At 34.5% G+C, this 25,283-nt stretch overlaps 1 protein-coding gene across 1 annotated transcript in view; it reads left to right on the top strand.

Annotated features, from left to right (window-relative positions):
• The first annotated feature begins 15,023 nt into the window (after nucleotides 1-15,023).
• The window catches only part of LOC136033138 (general transcriptional corepressor trfA-like), a 194,996-nt gene continuing 184,736 nt past the window's right edge, over nucleotides 15,024-25,283 (top strand). Inside the window, exon 1 of the mRNA XM_065713775.1 lies at nucleotides 15,024-15,139. Coding sequence (XP_065569847.1) covers nucleotides 15,065-15,139 — 75 coding nt within the window. The 5' untranslated portion in view covers nucleotides 15,024-15,064. The remainder of the gene's footprint in view (nucleotides 15,140-25,283) is intronic.

Raw genomic sequence — 25,283 nt, 5'->3', positions numbered from 1 at the left:
GATCCCCAGAGTTCGTGGGGACAGGCCTGTAGGTTATGAAATTAGCCCTTTGTTTACGTGTAGTATTTGTTATTGGAAAGTATTCAAACATTTTCTTTTTTTTAGGGGGAGGGTGTGGTTTGGGTGGATTACTATAGGAATAATCTTCCTCGGGGAGGGAAATTCCTGGAGGGTGAATATTCCAGGGGAAATGTTACACTGGGGGGATTTGATAGAATTACTGTACGAAATTCATTTTAATTGTCTTACTTTCTCTTTGCCAAATTTTTCATCTGGAGATGTTCCGGGGGAATTATCCGGGTTTTTTTTTCTAGTGTTTCGATTTTCTGGAAATAATTTTCACAGAAAGGGGTATTTCTGGAGTGACCGAGATACCGATAAGAAATTAAAGTCTTATTCAAATGAAAGAATGCTAAGGAGATACTTTCAGGCTGAATCGACAGCAAGCAATTTTACGGGTAAGAGGGATTCTCAGCGAGGATAGAACTGTCTGAGGGAATTTGACGGGAGGAGGGGGTGCACTTTACGCAGGATAAAATTCCTAGGGGAGAATTTTCTGTGAGGGAGGTATATTTCATAAAGGTTGAGCTAGATTTACTGGTATTATTTGAAAAACAAACAGAAATTATTCTATGCATGAAGGGAGCCCCCTCCTTAATACCTTACTCTTAAGGCTTAAGTTTGACTGAATTTCCCAACTTTTAAGAGCATCTACTGAAGCACGGGGGCCGTTTGATTAGAATAGGAAGCTATTTTAAAAGTGCTAACAGTTTTAGCGTAAAGGGCAAGGTATTGAGCAGGGAGCAACCCTTCATACACAGAATAAATCTGCCAAATTAATATCAAAGTCTCGTTTTAATTTTTATGTACGGTGAGCCAAATTCGGACCTGTATTAGTTGAAAAACGTTCAGAAATTAAATAAAAGAATTTTTATTCTTTCATCAAAACTTAAAACGAACAGAAATTATTCCGTATATGAAAAGGGCTGTCTCCTCCCAACGCCTCGCTCTTTAAGCTAAACTTTTTATTGTCTAAAAAATTAGAGCTGTGACAAAGAGTCAAACTTTAGCGTAAAGAGTGAAGCGATGAGGAGAAGACAGACCCTTTCATATACGGAATAAATTTTTTCGTTTTAAGTTTTAATGTTACTCCTTTCTTTCAGTTAAAAACAAAACTTGTTTCTTTTATTTAATCAAACAGTTCGTGGTAACGAACTGTAGTAAGGAGCGACCCGGCTCAATAGTAACCAAAACTCTAAAAAATTGAATTTTGATATCAATAGCTACATCGAAAGAATCGCATTTTAATGCTGATTTTAAATATATACGTTACCAAGTTTAGTCTTACCCATCAAAAGTTACGAGCCTGAGAAAATTTGCCTTATTTAAGAAAATAGGGGGAAACACCCCCTAAAAGTCGTAGAATCTTAACGAACATGTCACCATCAGATTCAGCGTATCAGAGAACCCGACTATAGAAGTTTCGAGCTCCTATCTATAAAAATATGGAATTTTGTATTTTTTGCCAGAAGACAAATCACGGGTGCGTGTTTATATGTTTGTTTGTTTTTTGTTTTTTTTTCTTTTTCCCAGGGGTCATCGTATCCACCAAGTGGCCCTAGAATGTCACAATAGGGCTCATTCTAACGGAAATGAAAAGTTCTAGTGCCCTTTTTAAATGACCAAAAAACTTGGAGGGCATCTAGGCCCCCTCCCACGCTCATTTTTTCCCAAAGTCAACGGATCAAAATTTTGAGATAGCCATTTTGTTCAGCATAGTCGAAAACAATAATAACTCTGTCTTTGGGGATGACTTACTCACCCACAGTCCCTGGGGGAGGGGCTGCAAGCTACAAACTTTGACCAGTGTTTACATATAGTAATGGTTATTGGGAAGTGTACAGACGTTTTCAGGGAGATTTTATTTTGTTTGGGGGTGAGGCTGAGGGAAGGGGGCTATGTTGGAGGATCTTTCCTTGGAGGAATCTGTCATGGGGGAAGAAAAATTCAATGAAAAGGGCGCAGGATCTTCTAGCATTACTATAAGAAAACAATGAAAAATAAACATGAAAAGTTTTTTTAAATGAAAGGAAGGAGTAGCATTGAAACTTAAAACGAACAGAGATTATTACGCACTAGCTGTTGGGGTGGCGCTTCGTGCCACCCCAACAACTAGTTGGTGGGGCGCTTCGCACCCCCCCAAGCCCCCCGCGCGCGTAAGTCGTTACGCGCCATATTAGTTACGCGCCATTGTAGTTGTGTCCCTGTGTCATATAAATAGATTGTCAGGTTTACTGACTCTTGAACATGCAACATATAATTGTCCATGGGAAAAACAATCCGTATTCAGATCTATACCTCATTATTCTAATGATGTGTCCCTGTGTACCGGTCGTCATTTATATTCCCTGTGTCCCGGTCGTCATTTGTGTCCCGGTGTCCCGGTCTGTAATTTCTATTCGAACAATCCCTATGTCCCGGTCGTCATTTATATATCCCGCCTGTGCCCCCGGCGTCCCCGTAGTAGTTCTCCTGTGTCCCGGTCGTCATTTATATTCCCTGTGTCCCGGTCGCGATTTGTGTCCGGGTGGCCCAGTCTGTAATTTATCTTTGAGGTTCCCGGTCGTCATTTATATTCCCTGTGTCCCGGTCGTCATTTGTGTCCCGGTATGTAATTTCATCAGTTGACAAACATGACGTCAGTCGACAAACAACTTCATGACGCATACAGCTCAATCCTTATAATGACGTCAGTCGACAAACATGACGTCAGTCGACACACAAACATGACGTCACTCGACAAACACACACACACAGACAACTTATTTATATATATATATATATATATATATATATATATATATATATATATATATATATATATATATATATATATATATATATATATATGTATATATATATATATATATATATATATATATATATATATATATACATATATATATATATATATATATATATATATAGATGTGAGGGATTCTAAAAATACTTTAGCATAAAGAGCGTGGTATTTAGGAGGAGATAAATACCTCGATCTTTATGCTAAAGTATTTTTAGTAATTTCAACTATTTATTCTACGGCCTTTCTGATTCAGGGGTCATTCTTAAAGAATTGGGACAAAACTTACGATTTAGTGTAAAGAGCGAGGTATTAACGAGGGCACAAACCCCCTCATATACATAATAAAAATATACGATTATGAAAGTTTGTTACGTAAGTTAATTCTTAAGTTACGTATATTTTTTACTAATAAAAACGTTCGTTAAAAATTAAAAGTTCTAGTTGCCTTTTTAAGTAACCGAAAAATTGGAGGGCAACTAGGCCTCTTTCTCCACCCCTTATTTCTCAAAATCGTCTGATCAAAACTAAGAGAAAGCCATTTAGCCAAAAAAAAAGAATTAATATACAAATTTCATTTTGATAATTTATGTGCGGAGAACCAAAACCAAACATGCATTAATTAAAAAACGTTCAGAAATTAAATTTAAAAAAACTAATTATTTTAGCCGAAAGTAAGGAGCGACATTAAAACTTAAAACGAACAGAAATTACTCCGTATATGAAATGGGTTGTCCCCTCCGCAATCCCTCGCTCTTTACGCTAAAGTTTGACTCTGCCACAATTCTACTTTTTAAAACAATTAAAAGCTTTAGCGTAAAGAGCGAGGGATTGTGGAGGGGACAACCCATTTCATATACAGAGTAATTTCTGTTCGTTTTAAGTTTTAATGTCGCTCCTTACTTTCGGCTAAAAAAATTAGTTTTTTTTTATTTAATTACCAAAAGGCAAGCTTTCTGAGCATCTATTATCCTTCATTCAAAAAAGGCAACTGAACTATCTTAGGCTTCTTTCATGATAGTCTGGTGGGATTACACCACATGTTTTCATTGCTTATTGTTAGTTTTTCACTGCTCTTCTATTTTTATGCGTCTTTTTCTTTTAGAGAAATTGCTTAATACTTTGCCCTCTTGTGAAAATACTAGACTGTACATGAACTAGATCGGTCAATAATATTGCGTTTTGGGGGTTTCACAGAAAAAGCATTTGTGGGATTTACCGGTAACTATGTATATTCACGAGGAAATGCTAGGAAACTACTATTTTTATTAAAACAGAAAAAATGTTAATTTTTACCAATATTTTTGTACCAAGGATTTTGTTGGAAACTGGGCTGACCAAATCAAGTCTGAAATGCCTTTAAATACATTTTATGTTCGCAGAAAGATAATTTGATCATAAATTATAAAAAAACTTTCATCATATGATGAAATCGTCATCTTTTGTCGGAAATGTTTATTTTTTCTCACTCTTCTCTATTGTTTTTTGTTGTATGGTGTCAATTCCTTCGGCAGCCGAAAAACTCATGGAATAGAAAGTGACTTGATAACTGATATTTAGAGTTAAATATTGAGTCTAGTGATTTATTGTGCTTAAAACTCTGTTGTAGATTTCAAGGCGTGGCTCTCGTGGGTAGTTTATTAAATTGACAAGGGACTATGCTGAGAATGATTTATTTAAGCTGTGTGGCCAGTTTGATTTAAAAAAAAAACGTTGCAAATTAAAAAGAAACAATGGCCGTTGCGTCGTTTGTTGAACATAATTCAGTATGAGGCGAATCAGATAAATCAGATTTCATTTGTCTTATTCGTCGTAGAAAGCTAACAGCATTAAGATAGGATTAAGCTATTAGACATTAGATGAAACCAACATTAGTCAAGAGATGAAAGATCCCAGTGGAACAAAAACAAATTGTATTCCTTTTTCATAAGAATATTCCTTTTTGCTTAGTTTTTTTTTACATTAAAATTCTCTTAGTCATTACTTCATTAGTTTCTATTTCTTCTTGATGTTTGTTTGTATGTTCATTTACAGACAAAAGCTTATGAAAAGGCCCAATATCTTTGTATTTTTACGCTGGGTCATTGTAAAGTCAACAAGTTTCACTAGTCAATGAAAGGGCTTCACCATCTTGTGGCCTCTGGCACCATCTTGTGGCTCAGTGCAAGGCCTTCACCAATGCGACTTCACCATCAGTATCATTGCTCCAGATTTTCAGTTTTTAGTTTTTTGTTTTTAGTTAAAGATATTGGTCGTATAGGTATTTGTGACGTCATTCATATGAAAAATGCTTTTCCAAAATTATGGCCCTAAACGAATTTTGCTAACATTGTAACATATCTAGATTGGTTTTTCACTTCGGAAAACGGGCAATTACCTTATTACGAAAAATCTTATTAAGTAGAAAATAATTTTATATTCTGTCTCCTGATATACACAGTATTGTTGTGTTTTTATTTTATTATTATTTAAGAATTAACGACGCTTCTTGACAACTAAGGTCCCTGCGTCGGCCGTGCAGTGCATTCCTGCAGCGTGATTCAATCTCTGGGTCCCGTATTACCAAGCTAAGGTCAAATCCACTGCGCCACCACAGGACGTTTTTGTTGTGTTTTTTTCTGCCACAATTCGCAATTCGAATCTGAGACTCGCTACAAAGCTATGAAACGGGAATATCTTTCTCTAAAGGCTGGGAATCAAGTAATTTTCCAACAAGTAGAATACGTTTTAAAATTTATTTTGCTTATGCTCAAGGCTTTCTACAATAGGGGTCTCTAATATCAGTCAGCGGACAATTTATAAAAATATTAAGAGAGTCAAAAAGAAAGAACAATTTTTTCGAAGTTTTGACCTATGCAGATCGCTTCTTTTCACATTGGAAAATGAAAAAGAAGAAGAAAGAACGATTTATTCAAGCTGAGTGGCCAACTTGATAAAAAAAAACCTTGCAAATTAAAAGAAACAATGAAAGTTCTTAAGCCAAACTGGCCAGACATGACAATAAACAACATAGAGAGATAAAACTCCACAAAGAAAAACTCAAACGAGACTACGGCCAGTAGAGAGGAAAGACTAAAATAACGCGGATATTTCGCCTGTATCCAGACTAGGCGTGCTCAGTGCAAGATAGAAAGAAAAAACACTAAACTAAAAACAAATAAAACCACCACCAATAATAATAAATACAACTGTCGCTACTGATCCACGTAGGGAAAAGAAGCTATTAGAGTTACTTCAATGAGAACATCAAAGCAACTGAGGAAAAAATATGAAAATTGAAACTTAGTTAACTATTCTGTTGCGAAATAATCCTCTTACAAGCTAATATTGAAACAACTCTTTTTGGTCTAGTAGGTAATCTTGTCCCCTGGTGATAGTGTAAAATTTTAACACCCTTACTGACTATTGATTCAATTTTCAAAAGACAGTCATAAATTGGATCAATATTTAAATTCCCTGTGTCTCTATTTATTGAAAGATTAGCAAATATATGTTTTTTAATATCTATAGCCTCCCTCTCCCACTGAGAAAAACCTCTATCATTAGAAATAGCTGTGGCCTCATCAAATTGTATAAAATACTCGGAATGAAAGAATGTATGTTCAGCCAGAGCCGAAACAAAAGTTTCAGGTGGCTTTCTTAATTGTAGGGTTTTTCCTATTGAGCTGTGATGCTCAACAAATATTTCAGTAAATTGTTGGTGAGTTCTACCAATATAAAACTTTCCACAAAACAAGGAATTTTAAACACCCCACTAACTAAATCTCCTCGGGTTAAATCCTTCCCAGAATTAAGAAAACTACCTAATGGTCTCACTGATTGGAAACAAGTATCTATGTTATGTTTACCTAAAATTCGTTTAAGCCTCACCCCCAAAATAGGTACATAAGGCAGAGAAATGAACTTTTTCAGCATGTTAAATTCTGTACACTGTGAAACCCCAATAACCCTATTGTTGTGTTTAATGCGTCTATTTTTTATTATTTTATCAATGAATTTAATCGGATAATTATTACAAAATAAAATATCCCTCAAATACAACAATTCAGAATGTAAAAACTCCTGGGAACAAATTCTGAAAGCTATATCCACCAGTGCAATCACAACCCCTCGTTTCACTGACACAGGGTGGCACGAGTGAAAGCTCAAATACCTATCACTGTATGTAGGCTTTCCATATACTGAAAAAAGTAAATGGAAATCACTTTTAATCAATAGGATGTCAAGAAAAGGTAGTTTGTCATTTTCTGCAAACTCCACTGTAAGTTTTAAATTTTTGTCAAAACTATTTAAATGTTTATGGAAAAGGTCTAAGGACTCTAAGCCCTGTTTCCAAATGCAAACCACATCATCCATGAATCTACCCCAGAAACAAGGGGAGAGCCTAAACTGTGTATAGCGGAGGTTTCAATAGATTCCATGAAGAGATTTGCCAACAAAGAGGAGAGAGATGCCCCCATAGCCAAACCAAACACCTGTTTATAAAATTCACCTCTAAAACCAAAATAAAGAGAACATTCTTTTGCAAGGATAACCAACGTCATAATGACTTCAATCTCCAAACTAGCCATGGTCACATCTTGTATCAAATCAAAGTGCTTTTGTAATTTAATCCTTAATATATCTTTGCACTTTTTCACGTTACAATTTGAATACATGGACACCACATCAAAACTACAGAGAAATGAATTCTCCTCCAATGTGAAATATTTTAACTTATTAGTGGGATCAGTGGATTTTTTTTATATATGATTTTTGTGTTCCTAAGAGTGGATGCAATGCCACTGACAACCACTTTCCTAATTTTGCCACTGGTGATGAGAAAGTTGATACATTGGGACGGAGGGGGACTCCCGTCTTATGAATTTTGGGTAGACCATAGATCTTTGGTGCGGAGCAACCTCTCGGATAAAATTTATTATAAAATTGCGGGGTAATGTGTAAATTATTTTTCAATGACTCCAATTCCTTTCTCATCGATATTACATATTTATCCGTAGGATGGAAATCCAATTTCTTGTAAATAGTGGTATCCAAAATAATTGTAATTATTTTACGATCATATCATCAGTGTCCATAGTTACAATAGTATTGCCTTTATCTGCCCTAGGGATAGTAAGGACCTTATCCTTTTTCAAATCAGAAAGTATTTTAATGTCATTTTGGTTATATCATTTTCAATTTTTCTCAGGTTAAAAGTCTTAAGTTTCCTTACGATTTCAGCTCTAAGCTCTTGAGGAGCCTCGACTTTATCAATAGAAGCCATAATTCCTAACTCTACCTTAGAAATTATTTTTGAATAAGAAATTGGTGTTGCAAAGCAGAATCTAAAACCCTTCGACAAAACTGCCTCTTGTTGACTACTAAGAGGTTTAGATGACAAATTCTTAGTGGCAGGACCCAGACAAACCGAGGATAAAAAGTATCCGAATCTTTTAACTTTTCAAACAAAAGTCTATTGAACTTGTCGACCAAACGAACCTTTGACAAATGGAAATCATGGTGAAAAGATCTAACGGCCATTTCCTTAATTCTCAGAAAAATGTCAGATGGAAGGTCATTCCTCAAAAAGTTTTCGACAAAATTTAAGTCTTTGGACAACTTAAAACGTCTTTGTTTTTGCTCGGAAGTCACGTAAATTGAGGCTTAATTTGTGTTTTTAATTTTGATTCATTTTCAGTACCAAAATGGGTATTGTTTCTAAAATCTTTTCACCGTGTCTTTATCTTTTTAATAATAAGTTTTTATTAAGTTTAGTAATAATAATGTATAATAAGTTTTTTTTATCTTTATCTTAAAGTCTTAATCTTTTTTAACCTTTTCTCAGGCTCGTAAATTTTGATGTAAATTTTGGGTAAGACTAAACTTGATACGAATTGTACATTTAAAATCAGCATAAAAATTCAATTCTTTTTATGTATCTATTAGGCCTAGTATCAAAATTCAGTTTCTTAGAGTTTCGTTTATTATTGAGCCGATGCGCTCCTTACTACAGTTCGTTACCACGAACTGTTTGATAACGATCGTTACCACGAACTGTTTGATAAAGAAATAAACGTTAAGATGTTTATTTCGTTATACCCTAGCCGCCACAATTTATGGAGGAAGGATTGTACATTTCCAAGGAGTATTGTTTTTGCTCATCCATTTGGGAGCCAAACGAAAAGAAGGTTGTCTCTAAAACGGGTCGGAAGCGATCATAGGAATATATTTAAAGGGTATTATAAATTAATTGGAGGGGTTAAAGAGTGAAGCCTCGAATAGATCGGTCTGTAGAAAGAGAGTGTGCCGCTGTGTGAGCTTCAGGTGGTTTGATGTAGCAATGAGTTAGTCATAGTAGTAGTAGTAGTATCAAAGTAATTCCCATGGCTATACAAAGAGGAATACCCTTATTATTTGTATAAGGATAAATTGATATCCAAGCTTTTTAACTTTTTGTCAAAATATTGGAAATGAATGTCAAAATAAAAGTAAAGGGCATCCGCACTTTACGATGGTGTTATCAAGATGTTTTACAAAAATTGCCTAAACATAAACATTAAGATTCGCATAAAGCCCTTAAACAGCTTTTCGTGATGTTCCAGTCAGGGGCGTAATTTCATCGCAATTCTGGGAGGAGGGCAAAGTTGGTGCCAATTTTCCCAAATTGAGTGAAAACGACAGTAAAACTAAAAAGAATAAGCCGTTTGGTACCATAAAGATACTATTTAGTACTTTAAAAGCCCTATAATGGTACTTTATAGTACTTTACAAAGTTGATAATACTGTAAAGGTAAATATGTACTAAAAAACTTGTCTGTTTCTGTTGATGCTTGAATTATGCAGGTATATCGTAGTTTTGATAAGATTTTGGAAGAAACTAAATTCAAGCTGGAGACAAACTGGGGTTCGGGGGGTGGGGGTGGCAAACCCTGGTCTGGGAAGGGCAATTGCCCCTCTGCTCTATAGCAAATTACGCCACTGGTTACAGTGCCCTGCTAGCACGGGAGACAAAAGATGAAAAAAAAGTCACGTCACTGATACATAGAATACAATATGATTTTCTTGGGGTTTTTTAGGTGGGTGGGTACAAAACCTCCGGTGAAAGGATTTGGGCCATTGTACCTCCAATGGGGCACGTTTTATTTTGATCCGCCACCTTTTCTGATGGTTTCCAGCTCTTTTTCAAAATTATCATGAATTTGATTTCTCAATAAACTTTTACAATTAAGATAAACCTAATTATCAGTTACAACTCCTTAATCAGCTTAAAGTTATATTTGTATCACTAGATGGCTTCTTTTTAATGCGCTTTGAAGCTTTCCGTTACTATGGCCCATAGTTCGCTCTTTATTAAGTTGCAGCTATTGCTCCAACCATGATTGCAACAAATACACATTTTGGGTATGTTAAGTCTCAGAGTTGTGGGAAAGCTCGTCACTGAGACAACCTGAGAGTTGAATTACGTACAAAGGGCTCACAAAGGGAGCTTTATTTGAAGATAAATCGCATGCAAATTGACGGTTTGGCTAGTATAAAATACTAAGTTTAGATGATTTATAAATATATTGATTAATTATCTATAGAAGACAAAATATTTCAGCTGAAGACTTGAAATTTTGTAAAAAAAAAAAAAAAAAAAAAAAAATATACAATCAGGATTAAATATCGGAATCTGTAAAATTTTCAATGAAACAAGAAGCTTTGGAAGAATTAACCCTTTCTTTACCTATAAGTTCATTTTGCAGCCTGGGCTTCATGTTGAGGGGTCTAGTTCAAATTATTGAAAGATATTGGTGGGTGCTAGGCGTATTCCCCCAGGATAATCCCCGTGGAAATCCCTCGGAAATTTACCCCTCTCCTCGAAATATCCCACCGTGGAAAATTAGCCCCCTTCGCCCCACACACTTATAAAATTAAGCAGTCACAGAAAAAAAAAACACAAATGAAAATAATGAGGAAAAGAAGTAATTTTGGAATATTTTACCAATATTCCAAAATATAGGCAGAATGTGTGGTGTAAGATAGCCTACAGTATTTATTTTTACATTTTATTTTGATTTTTGTGTGTGTCTGGGGGCTGAGTTATCATTACAGGGTAAGATAAAGGTTAACACTAGGGCTATTGGGGAATATCAACCCCGAAGGCAAAATTATTAGACATTTTGAAGTTTGTGGACAAAACAGATATCTCTAAAGTTTGATTCGACATCATAGGGGTTAGAGGAGGGTCATATAGCAGAAAAGAAATGAAGAAAGAGAAATGGAGATAACTACCCTGCACTAACCTTTGCCTTTAAAAAGGACACTAAGACTTTCAGTGTCCAATCGAGCGAGCCCCCTCACAAGTTTCTAAGATAACCTTTTTCATTTGAAGTTGGTAGGAAAACTTTTTCTGGCACTTTTCTGGCCCTTTTTCGGGCTGCATTTTGAGGAGAAGCAATTTTTTTCATATTCATTAGGGTCCCCTTAGTTCAAAGTTTCATATAAGTTTAAGGACAATCGAAGAAATTTGGCCCTTTTTGAGCTTCTTTTGTTGAAGGAGGGGCCGATTTCAAAGGAACAATCCTTTGGATAATTTTTTTGTACATTAGTCCCCCTTGCCTAAGGATTTATGGCTGTAAATTTCAAATTCATCAGAGAAAAAAGGTTTTGTGCCTCTTTTCGAAACCCCTTCCTCTTTCCACAGTAGATGTTCCTTAGAGTTTCGCGCCATTTTACTTTTTCACGACATTGATAAACATAATTAAACAAGATAAAACATGCCCACCTTTTTTCCCCATAAAAAAGGTTGTTGTAATAGAAGGAGTAATATCACCCCATCCCCATCACTAATAATAAAGGTGCGGAACAGAAATATCCCCAGAAATCAAGACGGATTAGACATCACATTTCTACCTCCTCTTCCCTTTCCTAGAGCTCATTATATATTTATCCACAGGCTCAATGAGAGTCTGGGTGTTTGGTATTAAAATTCACTCTTTGATGCATCTGCCTCCTCCTACACTTGTAAAATACTCCAGTACTACTCCTTCATAATAGCTAATGTGCACTTCTTCATCATTGCATATAATTTTATTCAAAATGAAGCAAATTAGTTTAATTAAATGAAGCTTTATAATAAATCTCAGCAACATTTTTCGGCATTAGAAGGGAGATATCAACTTGCAAAACCCTTATTCAAACTCCCCTCTCCCATACCTCTCCCTATATCTATCTGAAGGCTCATGGACATTTGGACAATTTGGGTAGTGAAACGCGCTCTTTTAGGCATATGGCATCCTACTCAATTGCGCAATAACCTACCGCCCCTCCGTCGTAATTGCAAATATTCAATTATACAGTTGTCTTCGTTCCTTTTTTTTTATCTTTATTTCCCTTTTGATGCTCATTTTACACTTGAGAAGAATTTTCTAAGGGGAATTATCGTGGGGATTTTCCACGGGAGGGATTCCCCGGGGGATAATATACCTGACCCATATTGACGTCACGAGCGAAGCAAGGGCCCTATCTATGAGGGCTGGACCTCCATCCTAGTGATTTTAGACCCAGTTTACTGGGATGGAGTGTCTTCACTTCTAAGTGAAGGGAGACACACCGTTCACAATGGGAATTTTTGCTAACCAAGAGCTGATGAAAATCAAAGGAAAACCGGTAAATTGGGTGGACAATAGAAAGTATTAGGGTCGTATCCAGTATTTTTTTTTTCGGGGTTGAGAGGAGGAGGGTTCACAAAAGGTGGGAGGGTCACAAAAAAAATTAAAAAACGAATAAAAAATGTTCTTATATCAATTTGTGTTATATTTTGCGAGTCAAATAAACATTTTGTGGGGGGGGGGGCTCAAACCCCTAACACCCCCCCCCCTGGATACGGCCTTGGAAGGCACTCACTGATATCCAGTATCTTATTTACGATTCTGATTGTTCCACTCTGATTATGAAACTCAGACATCTTGCGTTCAATCGTTACTGTAGTCCAAAATTATTTATAGATTCTGTCAATTCTTTCATTTTTTGTTAAATAACTATGATGTTAGAGCCAAAAATATTCCCGGCTAAAATCAGTAATCGTCCGGTAAGAGCACATTCCCATTCAAATTTGTATCATTTTAGGAAACCTGGTCAATTATTCGTGTTTTGCGATCCGTAAAATACACACCTGTACGCCTCGTAGCATCCTTGCTTTGCTGTCATGTACCGAATGTGAATTGATTTGTAACTTATGCTCTTGACAAGATCTGGCGTGTGAGACCTCTTGTTGCCTACCTGAGAGACATATGGCTTTTGTTGCATTTTTTCAAGTATCCAAAAATTAATTTTTCGTTCTTTGAAATGTCATTGACTATATGTCCTCCTGAACAGAATAATAATAGAACATACTTTTTAAGTAAAAATAATGGACAGATTTTATTCAAGGTGCTAACAATTGCTCTGACATGTACTATGTGTCTGAGAGACTCCCACAAGTGAGGATAAACTTATTCTTTTTATAATTGAAAGATATTTTTTAAGATTTTTCCGTACTTTTTTTACTATAATTCGTTAATTTCTGTTTTGACGGGTTTGGGTTCCCTTAAAATACATCCCCTCCTCAGAGTAGTTTATAGGTACTTATCTGTGTCATGATTCATTGTTACTAAGTTTCTTTTATATTTATACTACTGCTACTAAGAACCACTCACCGCAGCACCAAGCCACGTGAGACCAACACAGCTACGCCTGCCCTCTTCCATACCAATCTATTTAAAGCTTCCCTATTTACACCCTCCCAGGAATTTCCCATTTCCCTTTAATCTTTCGTTTGGACATCCCCCCAACCCAACCGTTGACAACCTACTTTCCGTTTAGCACTAGACGGTTGGCCGAAAATTTACATGTTTATAATAAAAATATTAAATTTTATATTTATATATACTATAAATATAAATTTCTTATATCTATACTGATGTATTTTCGTCTATTCATTCATATTTGCATAGAAAGCAAGCTAAACGAAGCTAGAAAAGTGAAAATACTATAGAAAATCTCAGAACCATAAGAATGAATATAGGTTATAGAAACAATTCAATGAAAAATATTCGCAGTCGTAATCGTGTAATCGTAGTGAGAGGAGGGAGGCACTAAAAGCTGGTGAAGAGGGTGTGTTGCTTGCTAAAGAGCTCTCTTTAGTAGATTATTCATAGTAGACCGTTCAGTTTTACCTTAACTTCGTTTAAATATCACAATAAAATACTTTTTTTTTTAAAATAGAACAAAAAGACCTGCCAAGATTCAGATTAAATGAAATATTAAATAACTGCGGATCGTATGTCCCAATCAAAGAACTTTGAGGAATATTAAAAAAAGATTCTTGAGGAGGATATTTCTAAAAAGAGGGGGCAGCCCAAAACACAATTCTGAAATAAAAATAATTGTAAAGCTTCACCCCCCCCCCCCCCAGGATCACTCATTCGTAGAAATTCGGGCGATGGCAGAATCAATACAGGATACGATCCAGTACACTATAAGACAGTTGTGTGGCCAGAATTCACTTTCTCTGGGTGAGTAAACTTCACCAAAAACTAAGGAGCATTCATCTAACTCCCAGAAGAGTCTAGGGAGTCTTTTGTCGTCAGAAGTGCTCAGTTTTCTTCTTCGAAATATTTTTTTGATTAGAATGGCTTTATTTACGACAGTAGCTAGATTCTATTCTAGGGGGGTTTTGGGCTCAGTTTCTAGACTTAATTTAATTACGGAATTGAAAAGGGGACCCGCGAAAAGCTTAGAATATGATTAGTTGTACACTTCCATGGAATTAGAGGAGGACTTGTACACTCAAAACCCTCCCTCCAATCACGCCATTGCAAGAATTTGAGGAAATTATAAACCTTATTTAAACAATCTCTAAACCTTCTTTAGTAGGTTGATGGGAAATTTTTAAGGACTTGTGATGTTGTTTTCACGGAATTCTAACCATTTAATTCTATAAATTATATGTTAGACGATGCAAATCAAAGTCGCTGCAACATATATTTTTAATATCTATTTAAGCTTAACTTTAATTTTAAAAATGAAAGTTTTATGTTAAAATCAAAGTCATCTTTGTATTCTCTCACATCTACGACACGCCTCCTAACTCATTTATTTTGCACTTTGATTCGTTTTTTTCAGAAAACCCGACGCATTTGATGTGATTAGTGATGGTATTTGCAGTGAGCTTAGTTAATGGTCTTGTAAGGATAGACGATGGTCGGAGGTGGATTGCTATTCAGGAAAAGTTTTGCTTTTACACTGAAGCTGCTTAAAAAATCAAAATCAGAGGTGATTTTAATTTTCAGAGTAAATCAAACTTGTAGAGTGTTTCCTTTGGAGGAGGGAAGAATGGTCAGGCTGGGGGTTTGGATTTAGGCTCTCCTAGCTACACCTAGCTTTATGCTCGTTTTTAGGATTTTTGGGAGGTTAGTTGGTTTTCGCAATTATATTTATCCCCATAGCCCCAAAGAGGTACGACCACGTCAAAGAAAATGACTCCTTATTTTACTCTTTACTCTTATATTACTCCTTATTTAATTTTTTATTTTACTTCTTATTTTACTCTTTCTTTGCTTACCTTTTTTTACAGATATTTTTTGAAGTAAATTGTAGTGAGGGGATGGGGTAAGAATACTGGGAAATGTGCAAAAATAGGGACAAGACAAGATCTTTTATTTACCAAATTACATAATAAATAATTTTCTAAACTTGATGACGGTGAGCAGGGCTCGATGTGTCCGCCATAAAACAGAGGTAAGAAAATACCGACATGGCAAAAAAATAGAAAAGAAAAAAACATACAAGGTAGGGGATAACAGAGGAGGCCACCCCAGCGTGATAGCACCACAACAAAATTCATACTAAATTATATTCATTAATCCCAACATCCAGACAAAGATTTAGTTTTGAATATGATTTTTCAAAGAAAATCGACTCTTGAAACTTGGGGACATTTCTACTAAATTAAATTTATTTACAATATGAGGAATTTGGTATTTGGTTGCGAATCTGACTCTTTCTGATTTGATTGGGAGAAGGCGATACTTCTTGGAGCGGACGTGATGGACAGGAGAAATGGGAGTCAATTATGCCAAAATCATGGAAATAATTTGTTGAGGATTTGGATATCATAATATTATATTGCTGTGTGCACGTCCTTCAGCTGTTTGAAATTAAGTGCACGTCCTTCAGTTTTTATGTGTATTCTTATGTATATTCAATAGGACAAAAGTTATAAGGAAACTATTAGCAATTCGTCATTCTAATTATTTTCTTAGCAAAAAGCAATCGCTGAAATAAACATAAATTGCTTATCTCGATAGGACCATTTTTAGTGACAGCACATATGTAGATCCCATATTGTATCCCAGATCGCCGTGACCCCAACCTCAATTGGCTCCTGTAGAATTTTTAGTATTATAAGGCACACCAAATAGCGAAGAGTTACAGACGCCAAAAATGGTCTGGAAACACGATGGGGATAACTACTACTGATTTTCATTTTAGTGACATCCTAACATTGCCCCTGATATGCTTCTTATTTAAAAGGCTACGAAAGACTACAAGGCTACGAATGACTTATTTAAAAGACTACAAGATACAAAGACCCCTTATGTAAACTTTCTAAAATTGTGCTTAAAGGTTCCAGTTTGAAGTTAAAATAAGTCACTAATATCAAACGACCACGAAAATCACTTTTTCTTCTTAAAATTACAACTGATTTTGTTTTTGCCATTTTTGAAAGTAGTAGTAGCTACGTAATATTGAATTTAGAAAGAGTGTTTAAAGGCACATCAAATGACATATTTATTTTTAAAGCCAGCAAATTTTATCTAAAAACGTAAGTTTACCCAAAAGTAAGCATAGGGGTAAAAGACGTACTATTTTAAGATTGGTCGAATAAAAACAATTCACCAATCGAAAACAGTATTTTTTTAGATTGATAGGTTTATTCAACAAGAAATTTAGATAATAAAACCATATGCATCATTGTATTGCAGCAACAGCAACAACAACAATCTCAATATCCCCCCAACCCCCCAAACGCTCCATGGCCATGAATATAGGGATCAAGCAGCAATTTTACATTCTTGTAGATCTTAAGTAAACCATTATTAAAGGCCTGTATAATTAACGTGTTTTATTAGGCATATACAGCCCCTGCGAAAACCCTGGTTTATCGCATATCCAGTTTACTTTACATTACTTTATGTGTTAGATATTATATGATTTAATTCTAATAGAGTAAAAGCTGTTTAAACTTGTTTTTATCATATATTTTTGACTAAAACACTCTACATAAACAAGCCGAACGATCAAAAGAAAATACGTATTCGCACATAATTTACACAAGAATCAGTAGAATGTATAGAAATGAGCCAAAATGTTCCACCTTTTTTTTACCAGATAAAGGAGAATTTTAATAAGCTTTAATTTTAGAATAATTTTTAAACCCTTGTAAAACCTAATAATCGCTCCATTTCATGCTAAGTGAATGAATTTTTCAGGGAATTTAATGAATTGATATTTGAGCGTGGAGTTGCAACTAGTCTCTCCACTTCTATCCTATTTCCAGGACTATAGTTTGAGCCTACGTCTATTGCCACTAGGATTTGAAAATACGACTCCAAGGATCCGAGTAAGATTTTGAAGCTTCGGGGTTGTTGTTAATGTGTTTATTTCTTGTAATAAACACGTTAACTTCTTTCTTCTTAAAAAAAAGTCATATTGGAAAAGGATTTTCCTTTTCCTTTTTTCGAAGCTTCAAAAGGATTTTGAAGCTTCGGGTTTGTTGTTAATGTGTTTATTTCTTGTAATAAACACATTAACTTCTTTCTTCTTAAAAAAAAGTCATATTGGAAAAGGATTTTCCTTTTCCTTTTTTCGAAGCTTCAAAAGGATTTTGAAGCTTCGGGTTTGTTGTTAATGTGTTTATTTCTTGTAATAAACACATTAACTTCTTTCTTCTTAAAAAAAAGCCATATTGGAAAAGGATTTTCCTTTTCCTTTTTTCGAAGCTTCAAAAGGATTTTGAAGCTTCGGGTTTGTTGTTAATGTGTTTATTTCTTGTAATAAACACATTAACTTCTTTCTTCTTAAAAAAAGTCATATTGGAAAAGGATTTTCTTTTTCCTTTTTTCGAAGCTTCAAAAGGATTTTGAAGCTTCGGGTTTGTTGTTAATGTGTTTATTTCTTGAAATAAACACATTAACTTCTTTCTTCTTAAAAAAAAGTCATATTGGAAAAGGATTTTCCTTTTCCTTTTTTCGAAGCTTCAAAAGGATTTTGAAGCTTCGGGTTTGTTGTTAATGTGTTTATTTCTTGTAATAAACACATTAACTTCTTTCTTCTTAAAAAAAAGTCATATTGGAAAAGGATTTTCCTTTTCCTTTTTTCGAAGCTTCAAAAGGATTTTGAAGCTTCGGGTTTGTTGTTAATGTGTTTATTTCTTGTAATAAAAACATTAACTTCTTTCTTCTTAAAAAAAAGCCATATTGGAAAAGGATTTTCCTTTTCCTTTTTTCGAAGCTTCAAAAGGATTTTGAAGCTTCGGGTTTGTTGTTAATGTGTTTATTTCTTGTAATAAACACATTAACTTCTTTCTTCTTAAAAAAAGTCATATTGGAAAAGGATTTTCCTTTTCCTTTTTTCGAAGCTTCAAAAAGATTTTGAAGCTTCGGGTTTGTTGTTAATGTGTTTATTTCTTGTAATAAACACATTAACTTCTTTCTTCTTAAAAAAAAGTCATATTGGAAAATTTCTTGATTTAATACATATTTTACGAATTCTTTAAAATATTGCAAATCAAAATTTAACAAACCTATTTGGCTCAAAATATTTTCTTTGAATCTCATTTGCGCCGTGGATCCATTTGTGAAAATTCTCACTTCAGTACCAAAAACTCATCCAAGTTCATCAAAAGTCAGTATGGAGGAAGGAATAGAAATGTATTCCTCAAAATATCTATCCAGGGCTTTATTTGGGCTCTGAACCCATTCCCAATAATTTCTAGAGAGATCTAAATCGAACACACGCAGGAATGAGATCAACTTTTATTGTTGTGTATATCTAGTCTTCATTCTTTTATTACCTTTTCATGCATTTTTTACTTCATACTTTTACGTTCTTCTTACTCTCATTCCCCACAATTCATATTTTGACTTAGACCTAAGTGAGTAATTTCAAAAGAATTTATTTTAGACTTGAAAATATATATGTTTATAAAGAATGAATCAATTTAAATCTAGATAAATTGATATTTATCATATGTTTTAAACAAGAAATCTAGGTTTTAATCCAAATGAATTATTTCAAATTTGAGGGATAAACTTAATAAACAAATTTTCAATAAGGCGATAATAATAAATTTAAAATGATAAACTTGTTTTTAATCAATACATATCATGCTTTAGATTTAAGGGAATACATCGATTTAAAAATAAAAAGTTTTCCTGACTTTACTAAGGCGAAACAAAAAGTTTGAAAGAATAGATTTGAAAAATTTATTACATTTCAAATTTTAGTGAATAGGTTTCAAATTTTATATTTTAAAGAATAGATTAACGTGAACTTATATTATTTTTCTAATAATCTTCAAGAATCAAGATTATAACACAAGATTTTAAAGACTAAGCTTCGATCAGTGGATTTAACTTTTGAATTCTGTATTTAACTAAATTTTCAATTCTATAAATAAATTCAAATTTTCTAATTTTGAAATCTGTATTTAAATAAATTTTCTAATTTTGACAAGAAACTAAACCTGACATCTCAAAAATATTTAACCGAAACTGTTAAGAATAAAATTAGGCTTTAAGTTTTTATCAGTAATTTTTTTTTAGATTTAAAGGAACACGCTGATTAGCCTTGAATATATGTTCAAATTTTGCTAATGCCAAACAAAAGCATTTAAAGAGTACACTTAATAGAATTTCACTGGATAGATTTCAAGTTTTTAGTTTATACGAATAGACTAATTTGACTTTAAAGCTTGCCTTAGAAAAGTGGGCCGATGGTCTGCTTAGCAATACGAGGCACAGGGGTTTACTCCCTTACAGCGAGGTGGAGTGACAGGCTTGCCACTTGTCCCTGTAGAAAAGATCCAGGAACTGAACATAGATTCCATGCTCTATGCGCCAGCAATGGTTCTGGAGGATTTTTATCTTTTTCATCCCAGATTTGAATTTAAATTAGTGTTCTAATATTCTGTAAGATTATATCTCGGGATTTTAAAGAATCATCTTCAAGGAACAGTTTTAGATTTTAGATTTTAATGAATTAATTGAAATTTAACAAAATTTTCCTATTATGACTAGAATAAAAATAACACAAGATAATTTTAAAATTTTATTTAATTAAATTTCAAGAAAAAACGATTTTAGCGTAATTATGACTGAAATCTTCAAAAACAAACTCAGTTCAAAAACAAAATCAAATCAATTAAGAAATTATAATCAATTCAACTAAAGAAATCACTAAATAAATATTTAATTTTATATCTTAAGGAAAGCATTGGTTTAAATTTAAATAAATTTTCTAATTTTGACTAAGACTAAACAAGAGATTTATAAAAATTGGTTTTTGGTTATCTGAAAAAAACTTGAGTCTAAATAAAAAATAACTAAATATAATCAAAACTTTCACTATGACCTTAACAAGACATTGCTGTGTTGAAATAGGGAAATGATTTTTTCTTTAGCCCTACTAATAAATACAGAAATCGAAGTCAAATAAAAAGTTTAATAGATACATAAATAAATGAATATTTTTATATGTTATATAATTAATATTACATGGACTCGTCTGAAATACGCAATAATTGTATATGCGTCTGGAATGAGCTGTAGGCTATCACCATTTAGGTACCTGTGTTCGGTTTATCTTTCTACATAACTTTTCTGCTCTGTCGCTGTAGGCTAAAGCTTTAAATTAACTGTAACTCCAAGTCCGCATCCATGTCCTCTTTTTATTCATAATTTACTTATATTTCTTGGTTTTCAAGCCACCCTTCCTCCATAATTTTTGTCCTGTGTACGAGCCTGACGGTTGCTCATATCATAAACTAAGGGAAAAAGTTTTTACATAGCAATTTAATATTCGAAATCTATTTACCAATAACTTTCTGGGTTCCTATTGGAGAAAAATATAAGATCCTACCCTGCCCTTCCCTCCTCTGGTTATGTTGTTGGTGCCTCACTTAAGAAGACACTAGCCTATGCTTGTGCCTATAATGATGACACAGTTATGATACAGTCATGTTTCTGTAGGCTTGTGTAAAGCTTATGCTAGCACACACATCTGCGCTTATGACTGCTTAGGATGAAGCCCAGTGTGTAGCCCCTTAGCATCATCAAGATGCCTGATTAACAGGAATTAGCATCTCACAAAAGCATCCTATTAAAGAAGCATTAATCAAAATGACTTAAATTTTCAGAGAAAGATAATTATATAGCGTAACTTCTTCATTATCCAAGATTACAATGCATTAGCGTGTTTTTTAGCAAAGTTTTTTTTTTCTATAAAAAGAACAAATGTTGGACACGGTTGGGGTAGCCGAGGTAAGGAACTGTTTCAGGATTATTGACGGAAAATTTCTCTGTATCACGTTGGCTTGGGTTGGAAATAATTCCATCAAAAAAGAAAGATCTCTTACACACAAATCAGACACTTACAGTTGAACATATTTTGGGAGAGATTCGGCTTTTATTGGGGGGGGGGGGAGGATAGTTAGAAAACGCAAATGCGGTTGGATTATATAAAAATATATAGAAAATTATAAAACGTAATGTAAAAATATTGACGGTTAAACCTTTTGAAAGAAATCTTTTGTAATCACTATTTTTTCCACCTACGTCCTACACAAGACAATCTCTATGTGTTATGAAATTTAAAAAAGCAATTTTTTCAACTGAAAGTAAGGAGCAACATAAAAAAGAACAGAAATGATTACGTATATTTCTCAATACATCTGTCTTCGCACTAGTTTTTTTTTTAGAACTTTAAAAAGGCTTATTAAAGTATGAGGCAACCCCCCTCATATACGTAAGAATTTTGTTTGTTTTCAGCTTTGATGTCGTTAATTAATTTTGGTTGAAAAACTTTTTTATTTAAATGCCGATAATTTTTAAATAATTCCGAGAAATCTGGCTCTCCAGGAAAGGGTTTGCCAGGAAAGCATGGAAAGTTTTTCCCATAAAATACCCCCGTCTGGAAAATTCCCCCCAGACTATTTTGATCTAGCCGAAAATTCTCCCTAGGAAATATTTTTGCGGACAAATCCAAGTAAAAGATTTTAGGAACTTTAATATCTGTTTGTTTTTAAAATCATAACAGAAATGCCCTCCCCCCGTGGAAAAGTTTTCCCGAAAATACCTCCCCTCTCTCGTCCCCTATTAGAAAGTTTCTCCCATAGAAAATTCCCCCTGGAGAATTTATTTCGTGGAAAACTCCCCCTATTTCGGAAAGATACTCTAGACAATTCCAATCCAGTAAAAATTCGCCCTTGAAGAATCTCCCTTAACGTCTCCACATGTAAAATTGAGTCGACAAAGAGAAAGTTAGACAAATAAAAAGAATTTCGTACAGGAATTCTGGTTAATTCCCCCAGTGTAAAAATTCCTCTTGAAAGATGACCCCCCAGGAACCCCCCCCCCCCCATGGAGAATTCTTCCCGTGGAAAATCCCCAATCAGAATATCCTCCCCCCCCCCGAAAAATGTCTGTGACTTCCTAAAAACAAATACTATGCGTAATTAATGGGAACATTTCATGACTTACAGACCTTTACCAAGGGGCTGCGGGGGCCCTGCTATACACGAAGGAACAGTTAGTAGATTTTCCAACTATGCTAAACAAAATGGCTATTTCAAAATATTTATCTGGTGACATGGAAGAAAAAAAATAGAGTGGGAGAGAGGCTAGTTGCCCTCCAATCTCTGTGGTCAATTAAAAAGGACCCTAGAACTTTTAAGTTCCGTCCGAATGAGCTCTTTCTTGATGTTATAGGACTATTAGTTCCATACGATCACCCCTGAAAAAAAAAATAAAACGCATCCATGAAATTCCTTCTGGCAGAAAATACAAAATTATATATTTTTGCAGATCAGAGCTTGAAAACTTCTGCAGTAGGGTTCATGGGTACGATGAATCTGACGGTGTAATTTTTATTACGATTCCTTCATTGTTGGGGGGGGGCGTTTCCTCCCTTTTTTGAAAATTAAGTAAATTTTCTCAGGCTCTTTGCTTTTTATTCTTAATGGCTCTTATAAATTAGAATCACCATAATAAGCCCATTCTTTTGATATATCTATTAATATCAAAATTCCATTTTTTTAGCTTCAGTTACTATTGAGCCGCGTCGCTCCTTAGTTACATTTTGTTCCCACGAACTGTTTAACAAGTTTCAAAAAACTTTTTTTTTCTATTTGATAGGAAAAAAGTCCTATCTGATAGGACTCTTTCTCTCAAATTTACTTTTTAAAACAGTGAAAAACTTTAGCGTAAAGAGCGGGGCGTTGAGGAGAGAACAGCCCCTTTCATATACTGAGCAATTTCTGTTTCGTATTTTATATTTTATATTCGTATATAAAATTAAATTTTATATTCGTATATTTTTACTACGTATATGAGGGAGCTCGCCCCTTCGTCAATACCTCGCTCTTTACACTAAAGTTCAAGTTCTGTTCTAATTCTTTAACAATGAACCCTGAATCACAAATGTCTTTTAATTAGAATAAATAGCTCTTTTGAAATTACTAAAAATACTTTAGCGTAAAGAGCGAGGTATTGAGGAGGGGACAAACCCCCTCTTATGCGTAATAACATCTATTCGTCTTAAATTTTAATTTTGATCCTTACTTTCAGCTGAAAAACTTGTTTTTTATTTATCTTCTGAACGTTTTTGAATTAATGTCGGTTTTCATTTTGGCTCACCGCACATGAATAAACAAAACAAAAATTTGTATATTAATTTTACTTTTTTGACTAAATGGCTTTCTCAAACTTTTGATCAGACAATTTTGAGAAAAAAGGGGCGGGGAAGGGGGCCTAGTTGCCTTCCAGTTTTTTTATTTGTTAAAAAGGCCACTAGAACTTATTTTATTTACGAAGAGGGGGGACGAACCCCCTCATGTACGTAATAATTTTTGTTCGTTTTGAGTTTTAATGTTGCTCCTTATTTTTGGTTGAAAAAATATGTTATTTTTATTTAATTTATCATTGTTGTTTAAATAAAGCTGGAAAATCCAGGAAATTCCTTCATGGAAGTTCTCTTCCCCCATGATAATTCCTCCACAGAAAGATACTATCACGTAACCCCCCAATCCTCCCTCATCACGATAAGAAATCCCCCCTGAAAACGTCAGTATACTTCCCAATAACCAATACTATATGTAAACAATGGGTAAAGTTCATAACCCGCAGCCCTTCCCCCCGGGACTGAGGGGGATCACGTCTCCTCAGAGACAAAGTTGTTAGATTTTCCGACTATGCTGAACAAAATGGCTGTCTCAAAATTTTGATCTGGTAGCTTCGGGAAAAAACAAGCGTGGGAGGGGGCCTAGTTGCCCTCCAATTTTTTGGTCGCTTGAAAAGGGCACTAGAACTTTCAATTTCCGTTAGGATCAGCCCCCTTGCAACATTCTAGGACAGCTGGGTCAATACGATCACCCCTGGGAAATAAAAAAAAATAATAAACACGTATCCGTGATCATTCTTCTGGTAAAAAATCCACTTTTTTATAGATAGGAACTTGAAACCTCTACAGTAGAGTTCTCTGATACGCTGAATTTGAAGGTGTGATTTTCATTAAGGTTCTATGACTTTTAGGGGGTGTTTCCCCCTTTTTTGAAAATAGGGCAAATTTTATCAGGCTCGTAACATTTGATGGGTAAGATTAAACTTGAGGACGCTTATGTATTTTAAATATGTATAAAAATCCAATTCTTTTGATGTGCATATCGGTATCAAAATTCTATTTTTTAGAGTTTCGGTTTCTATTGAGCCGGGTCGCTCCTTACTACAGTTCGTTACCACGAACGGTTTGATCTTATCTGAATGACTTACATAAAACTATGCATTTTGGTAAAATCGAACTTACTAATTAATGATGCAGGGCCTTTTTAAGGTTAACTAAGGAAACTCCAGCCTCGACGGAGTGTCTTGTGGTTAGCTACGTCTGGGGAACCCGACCCAAGCTTCACAGGGACCAGGAAGGTGGTCCAATAAATAATTGGTACAGGTTTTTACCTCTTGAATTCAAAAGGTACACAACCATTAATAGGGACAAATAAACAGTAAGGAAGCAGATGTAGCAATCTTGAAAAATAGAAAAATAGTGTTTGTTTGGAGTTCCACGACTTAATTTATCCCTGGTACCTAATTACGGCTCTGAGGCTACATGATTAGTAATTTCAGGAATTGGTCTGCAAACAAAG

Source organism: Artemia franciscana, chromosome 11 (genome assembly GCF_032884065.1).
Source record: "Artemia franciscana chromosome 11, ASM3288406v1, whole genome shotgun sequence".
NCBI lineage: Eukaryota > Metazoa > Arthropoda > Branchiopoda > Anostraca > Artemiidae > Artemia > Artemia franciscana.
Note: the sequence above shows the minus strand (reverse complement) of the source record. Positions and strands in the feature narration are given on the sequence as shown.